At 48.7% G+C, this 13,784-nt stretch overlaps 1 protein-coding gene across 7 annotated transcripts in view; it reads left to right on the top strand.

Annotated features, from left to right (window-relative positions):
* The window catches only part of ZCWPW1 (zinc finger CW-type and PWWP domain containing 1), a 251,709-nt gene extending 238,576 nt beyond the window's left edge, over positions 1-13,133 (top strand). For 4 of the 7 annotated variants that reach the window (XM_029580560.1, XM_029580562.1, XM_029580559.1 and 1 more), the window contains 2 exons: positions 10,274-10,420; positions 11,496-13,133. In XM_029580560.1, the coding sequence (XP_029436420.1) occupies positions 10,274-10,420; positions 11,496-11,848 (500 nt within the window). In that variant the 3' untranslated portion in view covers positions 11,849-13,133. The remainder of the gene's footprint in view (positions 1-10,273; positions 10,421-11,495) is intronic. The other 3 variants (XM_029580563.1, XM_029580561.1, XR_003853018.1) reach the window with 2 other exon arrangements.
* Positions 13,134-13,784: the final 651 nt, after the last annotated feature.

Below are 13,784 nucleotides of genomic sequence, written 5' to 3'. Positions count from 1 at the left end.
CTGGCAGCAGCGCCGGGGGTGACACCGGGGAGCCCGGTTCACTCACCCCCGCTGGACCAGTCAGTTCAGGACCAAGGTCAGCGACAAGTAGAAAAAAAAAAAAAAAAAGGACTTTGTTTTATTTCTTGCCGTTTTTCGCTGTCCATGCGGTCTGCTTGGCTCTTCGTGGGGGGAGCGTTCCGGGGGCTGCTTGATTTGCTGGGTTTTCTCTTTTTCTTTCGGCATTTTCGGCGGTCTGGACCGGTGCGGCGCATGCCAAAGAGGGGTACGTGCTGCGAGTGCGGCTCCGTGCGCGGGCGCGACGGGCTATGCTCCTCTTGGTTATCGGGCGGTGAAGGGTCGTCCGAGGGCGGTCGGGGGGTTCCCGCTCGACCGCGATCGCCGCCGCGCACTGCCCCTGCAGGTGCCGGTGAGGCCGACCTGTTCCCGCCTAGCGCGGGAACGGCGGCCATTTTGAGTGCGGCTCCGTGCGCGTGCGCGACGGCCTATGCTCCTCTTGGTTATCGGGCGGTGAAGGGTCGTCCGAGGGCGGTCGGGGGGTTCCCGCTCGACCGTGATCGCCGCCGCGCGCTGCCCCTGCGGGTGCCGGTGAGGCCGACCTGTTCCCGCTTAGCGCGGGAGCGGCAGCCATTTTGGAGTCCGTAGGGGAGGCCACGCGGCGGGCGGTGGAAAATGGCGGCAGGCCGCCGGTTTGGCTCCTCAGCAGCGGGACCCCGGGGGGGAATTCCCTGCGGGGGGGCTGCGTCTACGGCGGATCGGAGTCAGGAGGAGGCCAGCACGGATTCTGGGGCCTCGTTTTCGTCAGACTTCGCGGTGCTTTTAAAGAAAATTTTAAAATGTAAACGCTCGAGACGGAAACGGTCGTAGGTCAAGGGGGGTCCAGACAGTCGGTCTGATCCCCAGAAGAGGCGAGCGGGGGAGGGTTCCCGGAGACCCGTGGACCCGCTTAGGGAGCGGCACTTGGGCCGCGGGGCCCCCCAGGAGACCGACTCCGACTCGGCTTCTTCCGAGGACGTGGACCCTGACGTAGGGGTCCCGCGGGACGACAGTGCGCCCGCGGAAGAGGATCCGCTTCATGCGGGGTACAACAAGGGCACCCCTGCGGTGGAAGGTGTCGACCCCAAGGTGGTGCGCTTGCTCCGGAAGGTGGAGCTCGCACCGCTTATCCCGGCTATTCTTCTGGAAGTGGGTGTGGATGCTCCACCCATGGAGGCTAGACAGCACGCTAAGATGGACCCAGTGCTGTTGGGCCTGACGGGACCCGCGGTGGCTTTTCCGTTCCATTTTTCCACTTCTGATATTCTGTTTTCGAGAATGGGACACCGGAGTGGGGCCTAAAGGTTAGTAAAGCTATGGATAAGCTGGACCCGTTGCCGGAGGAGGCGTTGGCTCTCCTGCGTCTTCCTCGAATGGACGCAGCGGTTTCGGCGGTCACTAACCGGTCGACGATTCCGGTGACGGGGGCCACGGCCCTCAAAGATATCCAAGACAGAAACCTGGAGGTTCAGCTCAAGAAAGCTTTGAGGTTTCGGCTCTGGGGGTACGTGTGGCTCTTTGTAGTAATTTGCCCTGAGGGCCGGCTTGCGCTGGGCTCAGGTCCTTCAGGCCAATGCGAGCCTCTCGAGTGAGGAGGCGGCGCAAGCGGATGGCTTGGAGGCGGTTATTGCGTACAGCGCTAATGCGATGCATGATCTTCTGCAGACTTCGGCTAGGGCCATGGTCTCGGCAGTGTCGGCCCGACGTCTTCTCTGGCTCCGCAATTGAGTCCCTTGGTGACACCGGGCGTTCAAGTTGCCGGAGGACAGCTACGGGGCTCGGACTTCGTTTTCCAATAGGTCCCGCTTTCGGGGGCCCAGGAAGTCGTGACCACAGAGATCGTCGGAGGCACCGTATAGATCTGGTTCTTCGAATCAGTCGTCATGGTCCCAGTCCTTTCGTGGAAGGCAGTTGGACGGCAAGGCGGTTCCTCGTCGGGGACCGGTCCGAAGCCAGCCCATTGAAATGCGGAGGGCTCCTTCCCCGAATGGGCCAGGATAACTACGGACCAGGGGGTCCTCAGCGTGATACACCACGGGTACGCGTTAGAGTTTGCTCGGGTTCCGGGGGACAAATTTCTGGTGTCCCCTTGCGAGGGCGGCATCAAGCGTTTGGCGGTCCGGGATACGCTGTGTCGTAGTTCCCGTGCCTCCAGGACAGCGTCATCTGGGCCGGTATTCCATTTACTTCATAGTGCCGAAGAAAGAGGGCACTTTCCGACCCATCCTGGACCTCAAAGGTGTCAACCGGTGTCTTCGCGTTCCTCGCTTCGAAATGGAGACGTTCCGTTCAGTCATAGCTTCGGTTCGACCAGGGGAACTCCTGGCGTCGCTGAACCTGACGGAGGTTTACCTTCACATCGGAATTCGGCAGTGCCATCAGCGGTATCTGCGGTTCGGTATCCTGGGCAGTCACTATCAGTTCAAAGCTCTCCCCTTCGGACTTGCCACGGCTCGGAGGACGTTTCCGAAGGTGATGGTAGTAGTGGCAGCCGAGCTGCGAAAGAGGGGTTCTTGGTTCACCCCTACTTGGACGATTGGCTGATCCGAGCCACATCCGTGATTCCGTGCCGACAGGCAGTCGACAGAGTCCTGCAGCTCTTGCAGTCACTCGGATGGGTGGTCAATCTCGCCAAAATCCGGCTGGTTCCCACCCAGACCCTGGATACTTGGGAGCACTGTTCGACACGAAGCAAGGCAGGGTGTTTCTGTCCAAGGACCGGTCTGCAAGCTGCAGGGTCAGATACGCCGTCTCTTGTCCCTCCGGATTCCGCAGGGGTGCGATTACCTGATGGTGTTGGGATCGATGGCGTCAACGCTGGCGCTAGTCCCCTGGGCGTTCGCTCATCTACGTCCATTGCAATCCGCATTGCTCTCCCGCTGGCGGCAGGTGTCCGAGGAGTTTTTACCTTCCCCTCCCGCTCACGGATCAGGTGAGGTCCAGTTTGCAGTGGGGGCTCTGCACCGACAATCTGACACGCGGAGTGTCCCTACTCATGCCCACCTGGATGGTAGTCACCACGGATGCCAGCTTCTCCGGCTGGGGAGCGATTTGCATGGGCCGCTCGGTGCAGGGACTGTGGTCCAAAGCTCAATCACAGTGGTCCATCAACTGCTTGGAGACCAGAGTGGTCACGTTGGTGCTCCAGTCGTTCCTCCCATTGCTCCGAGGGACTTCGGTCAGAGTGTTGTCGGACAATGCGACCACAGTGGCGTATATCAATCGCCAGGGAGGTACGAGGAGCCAAGCGGTGGCGGAGCAGGCGCGGCTGCTCATGCTTTGGGCGGAGAGGAACCTCAGCAACATCACGGCGTCCCACATCGCCGGAGTGGACAATGTCCAAGCGGATTTCCTCAGTCGGCATCGATTGGATCCAGGGGAGTGGGAGCTGCCGGAGGTGGCTTACCGCCTAATTTGCAAACGGTGTAGAACACCACACATGGATTTGATGGCCACCGCTCAGAACACCAAGGCTCCGCGATTCGTCAGTCGACGGAGAGAACGAGGAGCCAAAGGGGTAGATACTCTGGTACTCCCTTGGCCCACGGACGTTCTCATATATGTGTTCCCTCCATGGCCTCTGATCGGCAAGGTCCTTCGTCGAATAGAGTCGCCTCCAGAGGTGATGATGGTGGCGCCGGAGTGGCCACGACGGCCTTGGTTCGCGGACCTCTTGCTCTTGGCAAAGGAGGCTCCTCTCCGTTTTCGAGGGGAAGCGGCTCTCCTGCGGCAGGGTCCGAGGACGCGGCTCACTTCGGTCTCGCGGCGTGGTTTTTGAGAGGAAACGTTTGCAGTCTAAGGGATATTCGGATGCGGTGGTAGCTACCTTGCTGAGTTCTCGATAACGGTCTACCTCGTTTGCATATGTCCGGGTTTGGGCAGTGTTCCAAGATTAGTGTAGATCGCGTGAGGTGAATCCGGTGTTACCATCCGTACTGGATGTCCTCGCTTTTCTTCCGGCGGGGCTTGCTAAGGACCTATCATGCAGCACCCTCTGCGTACAGGTAGCGGCGCTTGGCTGTCTCAGAGGTAAGGTGCAAGGTAAGTCGCTGGCTCATCATCCAGACGTGGCGCGCTTTCTTCGGGAAGCTAAGCATCTGCGGCCTCCGTTGCGGCATCCTGGTCCTTCCTGGACTCTTAATTGGTGCTCACTGCGCGGTGCTCGTCGCCTTTTGAGCCCTTCAGGAGAGCGACTCTAAAAGATCTGACCCTTCAGGCGGTTTTTTCTTGTGGCGATTGCTTCGGCGAGACGAGTTTCGGAGTTGCAGGCATTGTCTTGTCGAGAACCGTTCTCACGCTTCTCTGCCTCTGTGGTGTCCGCGTTTCATTTGAACCAGACCATTGAATTGCCTGCCTTTCCTGAGGACATGTGATGTTGCAGAAACTTGATGTTCGCAGAGTTCTGCTCCGTTATCTGGAGGTAACGAATCCATTTCGGGTTTTCGGACCCTCCCTTTTGTATTGTGTTCGGGTCCAAAGCAGAGTGGCGCTGCTTCTCGAGCATCGATTGCTCGGTGGTTGAAGGAAGCTATTTCTTCTGCGTACCTATTGAATGGTAAGTCTGTCCCGGTGGGCCTCCGCGCCCACTCGATGCCAGCTCAGACCACCTCGTGGGCGGAATCTTCGTATGTGTCGCCGCAGCAGTTTTGCAGGGCGGCAACTTGGAAGTCGTTGCATACCTTTGCGCGACACTATCGGCTGGATGTTACGGACCTGGATTTCTGCGAGCGGGACTCTCTGGTTCCCGCCCTCGGTGGTTCAGCTCTGGTACATCCCAGGTGTCTGGACTGATCCTGGTACTTACAGGGAAAGGAAAATTAGTTTCTTACCTGATAATTTTCGTTCCTGTAGTACCAAGGATCAGTCCAGGCTCCCACCCAAGTCTGTTTTCAGATTTAAGAAGAGTCCGCTCGGTTGGTGTTCCATTGGTTTTTCAGTATCTGTTGTTGGTCCTCTGTTTCTGGAAGTTTTGATCCAGCTGGGGGCTTTGGTTGAATCGGCCCTAGTGTGGGGCGGTATAGTTAGATAGTTTGGTTTCATTGCTGTTTTGCTTTGACATTCGTAAGACTGACGAGCTGTGGGTGGTGCCTTACTATATGTGAGGGTGCCCGACAAGTCTTGCTCTGTCTCCATCTGCTGGTGCGGAGTCACAACCCAGGTGTCTGGACTGATCCTTGGTACTACAGGAACGAAAATTATCAGGTAAGAAACTAATTTTCCTTTACCTCACTTGTCGTATTTCTTTCTAGATCATTTATAAATATATTGAAAAGTAAGGGTCCCAAGTCAGATCCCTGAGGCACTCCACTGCCCACACCCTTCCACTAAGAAAATTGTCCATTTAATCCTACTCTCTGTTTCCTGTCTTTTAGCCAGTTTGTAATCCACAAAAGGACATCGCCACCTATCCCATGACTTTTTATTTGTCCTAGAAGCCTTTCATGAGGAACTTTGTCAAATGCCTTCTGAAAATCCAAGTACACTACATCTACAGGTTCACCTTTATCCACATGTTTATTAACTCCTTCAAAAAGTGAAGCAGATTTGTGAGGCAAGACTTGCCTTAAGTAAAGCCATGCTGACGTTGTTCCATTAAACCATGTCTTTCTATATGTTCTGTGATTTTGATGTTTAGAATACTTTCTACTATTTTTCCTGGCACTGAAGTCAGGCTAACCAGTCTGTAGTTTCCCGGATCGCCCCTGGAGCCCTTTTTAAATATGGGGGTTACATTAGCTATCCTCCAGTCTTCAGGTACAATGGATGATTTTAATGACAGTTTACAAATTTTTACTAATAGGTCTGAAATTTCATTTCTTAGTTCCTTCAGAACTCTGGGGTGTATACCATCCGGTCCAGGTGATTTACTACTCTTAAGTTTGTCAATCAAGTCTACCACATCTTCTAGGTTCACCTTGATTTGGTTCAGTCCATCTGAATCATTACCCATGAAAACCTTCTCCAGTACGGGTACCTCCCCAACATCCTCTTCAGTAAATACCGAAGAAAAGAAATCATTTAATCTTTCTGCGATGGCCTTATCTTCTCTAAGTGCCCCTTTAACCCCTCGATCATCTAATGGTCCAACTGACTCCCTCACAGGCTTTCTGCTTCGGATATATTTTAAAAAGTTTTTACTGTGAGTTTTTGCCTCTACGGCCAACTTCTTTTCAAATTCTCTCTTAGCCTGTCTTATCAATGTCTTACATTTAACTTGCCAACGTTTATGCATTATCCTATTTTCTTCTGTTGGATCCTTCTTCCAATTTTTTAATGAAGATCTTTTGGCTAAAATAGCTTCTTTCACCTCCCCTTTTAATCATGCCGGTAATCGTTTTGCCTTCTTTCCACCTTTCTTAATGTGTGGAATACATCTGGATTGTGCTTCTAGGATGGTATTTTTTAACAATGACCATGCCTCTTGCACACTTTTTACTTTTGTAGCTGCTCCTTTCAGTTTTTTCCTAAGTATTTTTCTCATTTTATCAAAGTTTCCCTTTTGAAAGTTTAGCACGAGAGCCGTGGATTTGCTTACTGTCCCCCTTCCAGTCATTAAATCAAATTTGATCATATTATGATCACTATTGCCAAGTGGCCCCACCACCATTACCTCTCTCACCAAATCTTGTTCTCCACTGAGAATTAGATCTAAAATTGCTCCCTCTCTCGTCGGTTCCTGAACCAATTGCTCCATAAAGCTATCATTTATTCCATCCAGGAACTTTATCTCTCTAGCATGTCCCGATGATACATTTACCCAGTCAATATTGGGGTAATTGAAGTCTCCCATTATTACTGCACTACCAATTTGGTTAGCTTCCCTAATTTCTCTAGCATTTCACTGTCAGTTTCACCATCTTGACCAGGTGGTCAGTAGTATACTCCTATCACTATAGTCTTCCCCGACACACAAGGGATTTCTAACCATAAAGATTCAATTGTGCATTTAGTCTCGTGCAGGATGTTTATCCTGTTGGACTCTGTGCCATCCCGGACATAAAGCACCACACCACCTCACGGGTGCTCCTCTCTGTCATTGCGATATAATTTGTACCCCGGTATAGCACTGGCCCATTGGTTGTCCTCCTTCCACCAAGTCTCTGAGATGCCAATTAAGTCTATGTCATCATTCACTGCTATACATTCTAATTCTCCCATCTTACTTCTTAGACTTCTGGCATTAGCATACAAACATTTCAGATTTTGTTTTTTGTTTGTATTTTCATTCTGCTTTTTAATTGATAGGGATAAATTAGAATTTTTTAGCTCAGGTGAGTTTTTAGGGCCCTTGGACTACTTTTCTTATTATTGGAACCTCACTGTCGGGATGCCCTAATTCTAATGCATCATTAGTATCCTTTGACAATAACTCTCTCCGAACCATGCGCAGCTGAACGACTGTCGGCTTTCCCCTTTGTTCTAGTTTAAAAGCTGCTCTATCTCCTTTTTAAAGGTTAGCGCCAGCAGTCTGGTTCCACCTTGGTTAAGGTGGAGCCCATCCCTAAAAGCTGGAAGAGTGGTCGAAGATATGGCAGCTGAGATTCAATGCCAAGAAGTGCAGAGTCATGCATATATGGGGTGTGGAAATCCGGAAGAACTGTATTCAAATGGGGGTGAAGGGCTGATATGCACGGAGCAGGAGAGAGACCTTGGGGTGATGGTGTCTAACAATCTGAAGTCGGCGAAATAATGTGACAAGGCGATAGCTAAAGCCAGAAGAATGCTAGGCTGCATAGAGAGAGGAATATTGAGTAAGAAAAGGGAAGTGATGATCCCCTTGTATAGGTTCTTGGTTAGGCCTCACCTGGAGTACTGTGCTCAGTTCTGGAGACCGTATCTCCGAAGAGACAGAGACAGGATGGAGGTGGTACAGAGAAGGGCGATCAAAAAGGTGGATGGTCTTCATCGGATGACTTATGAGGAGAGATTGAAGAATCTAAATATGTACACCCTGGAGGAAAGGGGGAGCAGAGGTGATATGATACAGACTTTCAGATACTTGAAAGGTTTTAATGATCCAAAGACAACGACAAACCTTTTCCGTTGGAAAAAAATCAGCAGAACCAGGGGGTCACGATTTAAAACTCCAGGGAGGAAGACTCAGAACCAATGTCAGGAAGTATTCACAGAGAAGGGTGGTGGATGCCTGGAATGACCTTCCGGAGGAAGTGGTGAAGACCAAAACTGTAAAGGACTTCAAAGGGGCGTGGGATAAACACTGTGGATCCATAAAGTCTAGAGGATGTGAATGAAGAGTGGGTGGCTCACGAGAACGACGGCTACTACCTGGTGATAATACCCTTATTCAATAAACATACACACGGTTAATGCGACTCCAACATTGCTCTAAGCTTCAGCAGCTATGAGGAAATGTGGAAAAAAGGATTTGCATTCACAAAAAAGCAGGGAGTAGCTTGCTTGTTATGGCGATTACTACCCCAAACCAAATAAGCCTGATACTTCACTTTCAATGCATATAAAGCATAGCTCTCTGCTTCAATGGCAAGAGAGAAAGACTGACACTGCACTTTCAATGCATATCCAGCATAGCTCTCTGCTTCAACGACAGGGGAGAAAGTCTGACACGTCATGCATATCCAGCATAGCTTCTGCTTCAACGGCAGGGGAGCAAGACTGATACTTCACTTTCAATGCAAAGCCAGCATAGCTCTCTGCTTCATCGGTAGGGGGAGAAAGCCTGACACTTCACGCATATCCAGCATAGCTCTCTGCTTCAACGGCAGGGGAGCAAGACTGATACTTCACTTTCAATGCAAAGCCAGCATAGCTCTCTGCTTCATCGGTAGGGGGAGAAAGCCTGACACTTCACGCATATCCAGCATAGCTCTCTGCTTCAACGGCAGGGGAGCAAGACTGATACTTCACTTTTAATGCAAAGCCAGCATAGCTCTCTGCTTCAACGGCAGGGGAGCAAGACTGATACTTCACTTTCAATGCATAGCCAGCATGGCTCTCCACTTCAGCGGCAGGGGGGAATGAAGAAACGTGGTTCTATATTCAGGCAACAACCAACAAGGACTGAATTACATAGTCTGGATAAACAGATAACCATGGGTGTAGCTTGCTTATTGCGGTGATTAATACCCCTAAGTAATTAAGCTATTTCACTTAGAAGCAGTTCCAACCTTGCTCTCTACATTAATGGCGGGGGTGGAAGGGAAATAGAATAAAAAAGGTTACTAAGAGCCAAGAGTAACAGATAAGTATGAGAGAAAAAAAAAGTGTGAAAGCTTGCTGGGCAGACTGGATGGGCCATTTGGTCTTCTTCTGCCGTCATTTCTATGTTTCTATACATGGCATTATTTCTATTCTTGCTTGATCTACCCATTGGTATAATTTTGTTTTATTCTACTTTGATATTGTTAATACTGAAGGGATTCAGGTGGCACATCGTGTTAAGAGGGGGTGCCCTTCAAGTTTTTCTCTGTCTCCATCTGCTGGAAGGGAGGCATAACCCAGCAGTCTGGACTGATCCGTGGTACTACAGGAACGAAAAATAACAGGTAAGAACCAATTTTCTTTTAGTGCTCATGAAACCCCCTCACCTCCCCTGGGAGTTGGTTTCTCGATGTAAGAGCTATATCATGGACTGAGGGACTCTGCCTAGGGGGCAGGGTGATAACTACAGCTGCACATGCTCAGTAGGGCATGTTTGAAAGTTCTAGAATCTTTGAGATCAAAGTTCTGGACTGGAACTCCATCCAATGATGTCACTGTCACCCAAGTGTGAGGACTATCATCCTGCTGTCCTCAGAGAATACCCTTTACAGGTAAGAGCTATGCTTTTCTGGCAGAATGTAGATCAGCAGTTGTGTCTCCTCATCCACAGCATATAGTGTACAGCACTTTAGTAAAGCAAGGTGGACAAGGTCTTCTAACCAATGCATATCCAGCAGTATACTGTGAAAATATACACATAGCACATAATAGCAATCCAGCACTAGGTTAAATTAGTTATATTTATGGAGTAGCCATTATCCTGGAATATTTTACTCCTCTGGTGCCTGATAAACCTGATCATTCTTATAGCTGTTTATAGTCCCTGCCAGGGCCATTGCAAGGGGTATGCAAGAAGGATGAACAGTCTGGGTGTCAAACTGGAGGGGGAGGCTCCATGCTACCCTTTTGAATTGGTCTGCAAATTTGTGAGCTCATGAGCTCAAAAGGGAAGGGGGAAACTGAAAGCAATCTTTGCCCTTGATGTTGTTTTCTCCAGTAACTGCGCTGCTCCCTCTACACACAGATGGAAGTCATCCTGTGCCAAAGAAAGTGAAGAAGGAAGATTGGTTGTCAGAGGAGAATAAAATGATAGCTTTTAGGTCTAAGAAAGCAGAAAGGGAACAACATTCACAGATCAGATCAGGTAAGACCCTGGCCTGCAGGACCTCCTGGTATTCCAGTTCTAAGACTTCCTTTACACACAGCTTTGTCAATACACCTCAGTCCTGCCTTGCAGCACTTCTTGCTATTTTAGTACTGAGACCCCCACCAACATATATAGAGCTCTGCCAATGTACCTTAATCCTGCCCTGCAGAACCCTCTGTTCTTCCAGTACTGAGACACCTTCAACACACTAACAGGCCGATACAGTAAAAATCGCGGGAGAGCAGGCGAGCACCCGCTCTCCCGGCGCACGCACAGGTCACTCTCCTGTGCGTGCGATTCAGTAAATGAATTTATTTAAATTAGGGCCTGCGGTAAAAAGAGACGCTAGGGACACTAGTGCGTCCCTAGCGCCTCTTTTTGGACAGGAGCGGCAGCTCTCAGCAAGTTTGACAGCCGTCGCTCAATTTTGCTGGCTTCGGTTCTCAAACCCGCTGACAGCCACGGGTTCAGAAACCGGACGCCGGCAAAATTGAGCCTCCGGTTTTCAACCCACAAGCCGAGGGCCCATTTTAATTTTTTTTTTTTTAATTTTTAACTATTTGTAACTTTTGGTACCTCCGACTTAATATCGCCATGATATTAAGTTGGAGGGTGAACAGAAAAGCAGTTTTTACTGCTTTTCTGTGCACTTTCCCGGTGCTGAGAGAAATTAACGCCTACCTTTGGGTAGGCGCTAATTTCTGAAAGTAAAATGTGCGGCTTGGCTACACATTTTACTTTTCTGAATCGCGCGGGCATAACTAATAGGACCATCAACATGTATTTGTATGTTGCAGGCGTTATTAGTTTCGAGGGGGTTGGACGCACGTTTTTGGCGCGCTATTACCCCTTATTGAATAAGGGGTAAAGCTAGCGCGTCGAAAATGCGTGTCCACATGCGGGTTAACAGTGCGCTCCGCCAGAGCGCACTGTACTGTATCGGCCCATAAGTTCTTTCAATTCACCTTAATCCTATCCTACAGTACCACCTGCCGTGACAGTACTGAGACACCCATCCACACAGTTTTGTTCTAACCTCTGACCTTCCTATTGTGGTTTGACATGTTCTTAGGTTGCAAGAAAAAATTCCTGTCACCCAGAAATAAGAACCGCAGTAGCCCTGAGCGTCCCAGCTCCCTTCAACATGCCAAAGAGATTGCTGAAGTGCCTGCTTGTGATAAGATGTGCCCCGGCGCAGACACAGACTTCCATGGCACAGAGCTAGCCCATCACATGAATGTGGCAAGGGGAAGATCGGTATCTGCATGCATTGAGGATGACAGCTTTGATGACTTGTTGAAGGAGGTAGCTGCAAGTCAGAAGGAGCTGGAAGAGGTGTTTGGCTCAGATGACTTAAATATTCTTACAGGGAAGGAAGGGGAGTCACAAGATGATGACTTCTCAATGCTCCTCTATGAAGAGTAGACAGACTTTTCAATTTTCTGTGACTCAGACCTTCCTCGATACTCCAGCTTTTCAGAGGCAGTCTTAGTCTTATAGTTCAGCTCTAAGTATTCTGGGTAGAGCTGCCAAGTAAAGGCTAGCTGGCAGTAGTAAACTGTAGTTTTCCAAGGAAACTGGAGTTGCAAATGTCTAGATGCAATGAAGTGTAAAGCCAAAACTGGCTCAGCACATCCTTGGTGGCCTGGAGTTGCCCACAAACTCCAGGTCATCAGGGACAGACTAAGCCAGTCTTGGTTTTACTCCCAGTACATCTGTGGGCTTGTAGTTCCTGCTTTTCTAAGAGATATGGAACTGTATAACCCATGCATTAGGAGTCATTTATGAAAATTGTGACAGAATTTTAACAGAGACAAGAAAAGCACATTTGTTGGCAAGAATAACTTCTAAATCTTTAAAAATGGAATTTTCTATACTCCTCTCTGTTTGTCTTCTGCCATGCATATCCATGAGACCCAAGGCAGCATCCAGTCATGTAGCACTAAGATATGTGCCAAGTTTTCCATATTTTTAAACTCCAGTCGAAGCTGAAAGCTCTACTGCATGCCTAACTTCATGTCACAAAGTGATGTTAGCTAGGAGTTGGTTTTCCACTGCTGTTCCTATACAATTAGTAGGCCAGCAAGACTTAGAATGAGGATTTCCTAGGAGATTTCCTATTATAAGCTGAGCTTTTTAACACATATTTCACTTTACAGTTTTTATTGTCTGTATTTCCAGAGTTTATTACAGTATTTGTATTGTGTTTTGAAGTGTTCATTTAACCCTTTAGATCTGGTGATTAAAAATAATCCGAGCCCATTAATAATGAGGCTAATCTCTGGTCTGCCTCAGATCTGTGCAAAAAAATTAACAATATGCAGTCTTAAAGATAATTCACTCTAAATCAGAAGAAAAGTCACATCTAATATTAACCTGATCAAAACAAGGAAATGGCAGTTTTTCAAGAGCATCTATAGCTTTGCATCTCTGTACAAAGACAAACTCAGTGCAGAAGGAAGACCAGGTTGTCTTGGTCTCTCATAAGAGCCATTTTAAACATGCAACTCAGATATGCAATGACACATTTAGTTCTTGGCACCTGTGTAACACTAGTTTGTAGTTTAGTGTGTCTTGATGTGCCTCCCCTGAGGTTTTTCCATGTTGGTAGTTATAACCCTGTATTTTGTCAAATCAGCTCAGTTCCTCATGTTTGACTTGGAATGAGGATTCTGGCATGTTTAACTAGCAAATAAAACATTTGAAATTATTTCACACAGTCACTTTTATTTTTGGATGAGAAATCTGAGACACTTCAGTGTGGAAGGACAGAGGTTCACATGAGTGCTAAGGAATTTGAATGAAGTGATTGTGTGACCACTATACTACATAGTTCTAGAGTACATTATGGCAAGTTCCTCAGGAATAGTGAAAGACACATTTATTGCCTAAATTTAAGAAAAAAATCAGAACCAGGAAACTATAGATAATTCCAGGGAAGACTGTAGGCCATTGTGAAGGAGGAGATGGTTGCAAATGTAGAGAAAAGGGACTGCCAGGTAAAATGCAGCATGGGTTTCAGGAGCAAGATCAACCTTGTAGGGGGTTTGGAGAATGTGTTTCTTTCAAGCATTTCTTTATTAACTTTTAAAACTTACAAAATAAAAATTAAGAGTTCCTGTTCATACCCCAGATCAGTCCAGACAAGTGTGTTTTGCATCCCCACTAGCAGATGGAGGCAGAAAACTAAAAGCTTTGAAGCACTGTTACATAACCGAGAGTGCCACCTGCAGTCCCTCAGTATATCTCTGTCTCCAGCAGATGGTAGAGGTGCAAGCCTGCAATTAAGAAGAAAGAAAGAAGGGACAGAAGAAGAGAAGTTAGAAGACGCTCCCTGAGGTGTTAGGTACCTTTGTGGGCC

The sequence above is a fragment of the Rhinatrema bivittatum genome, chromosome 16, assembly GCF_901001135.1.
Source record: "Rhinatrema bivittatum chromosome 16, aRhiBiv1.1, whole genome shotgun sequence".
NCBI classification, from domain to species: domain Eukaryota; kingdom Metazoa; phylum Chordata; class Amphibia; order Gymnophiona; family Rhinatrematidae; genus Rhinatrema; species Rhinatrema bivittatum.
This window is presented reverse-complemented; position numbering and strand designations above follow the sequence as displayed.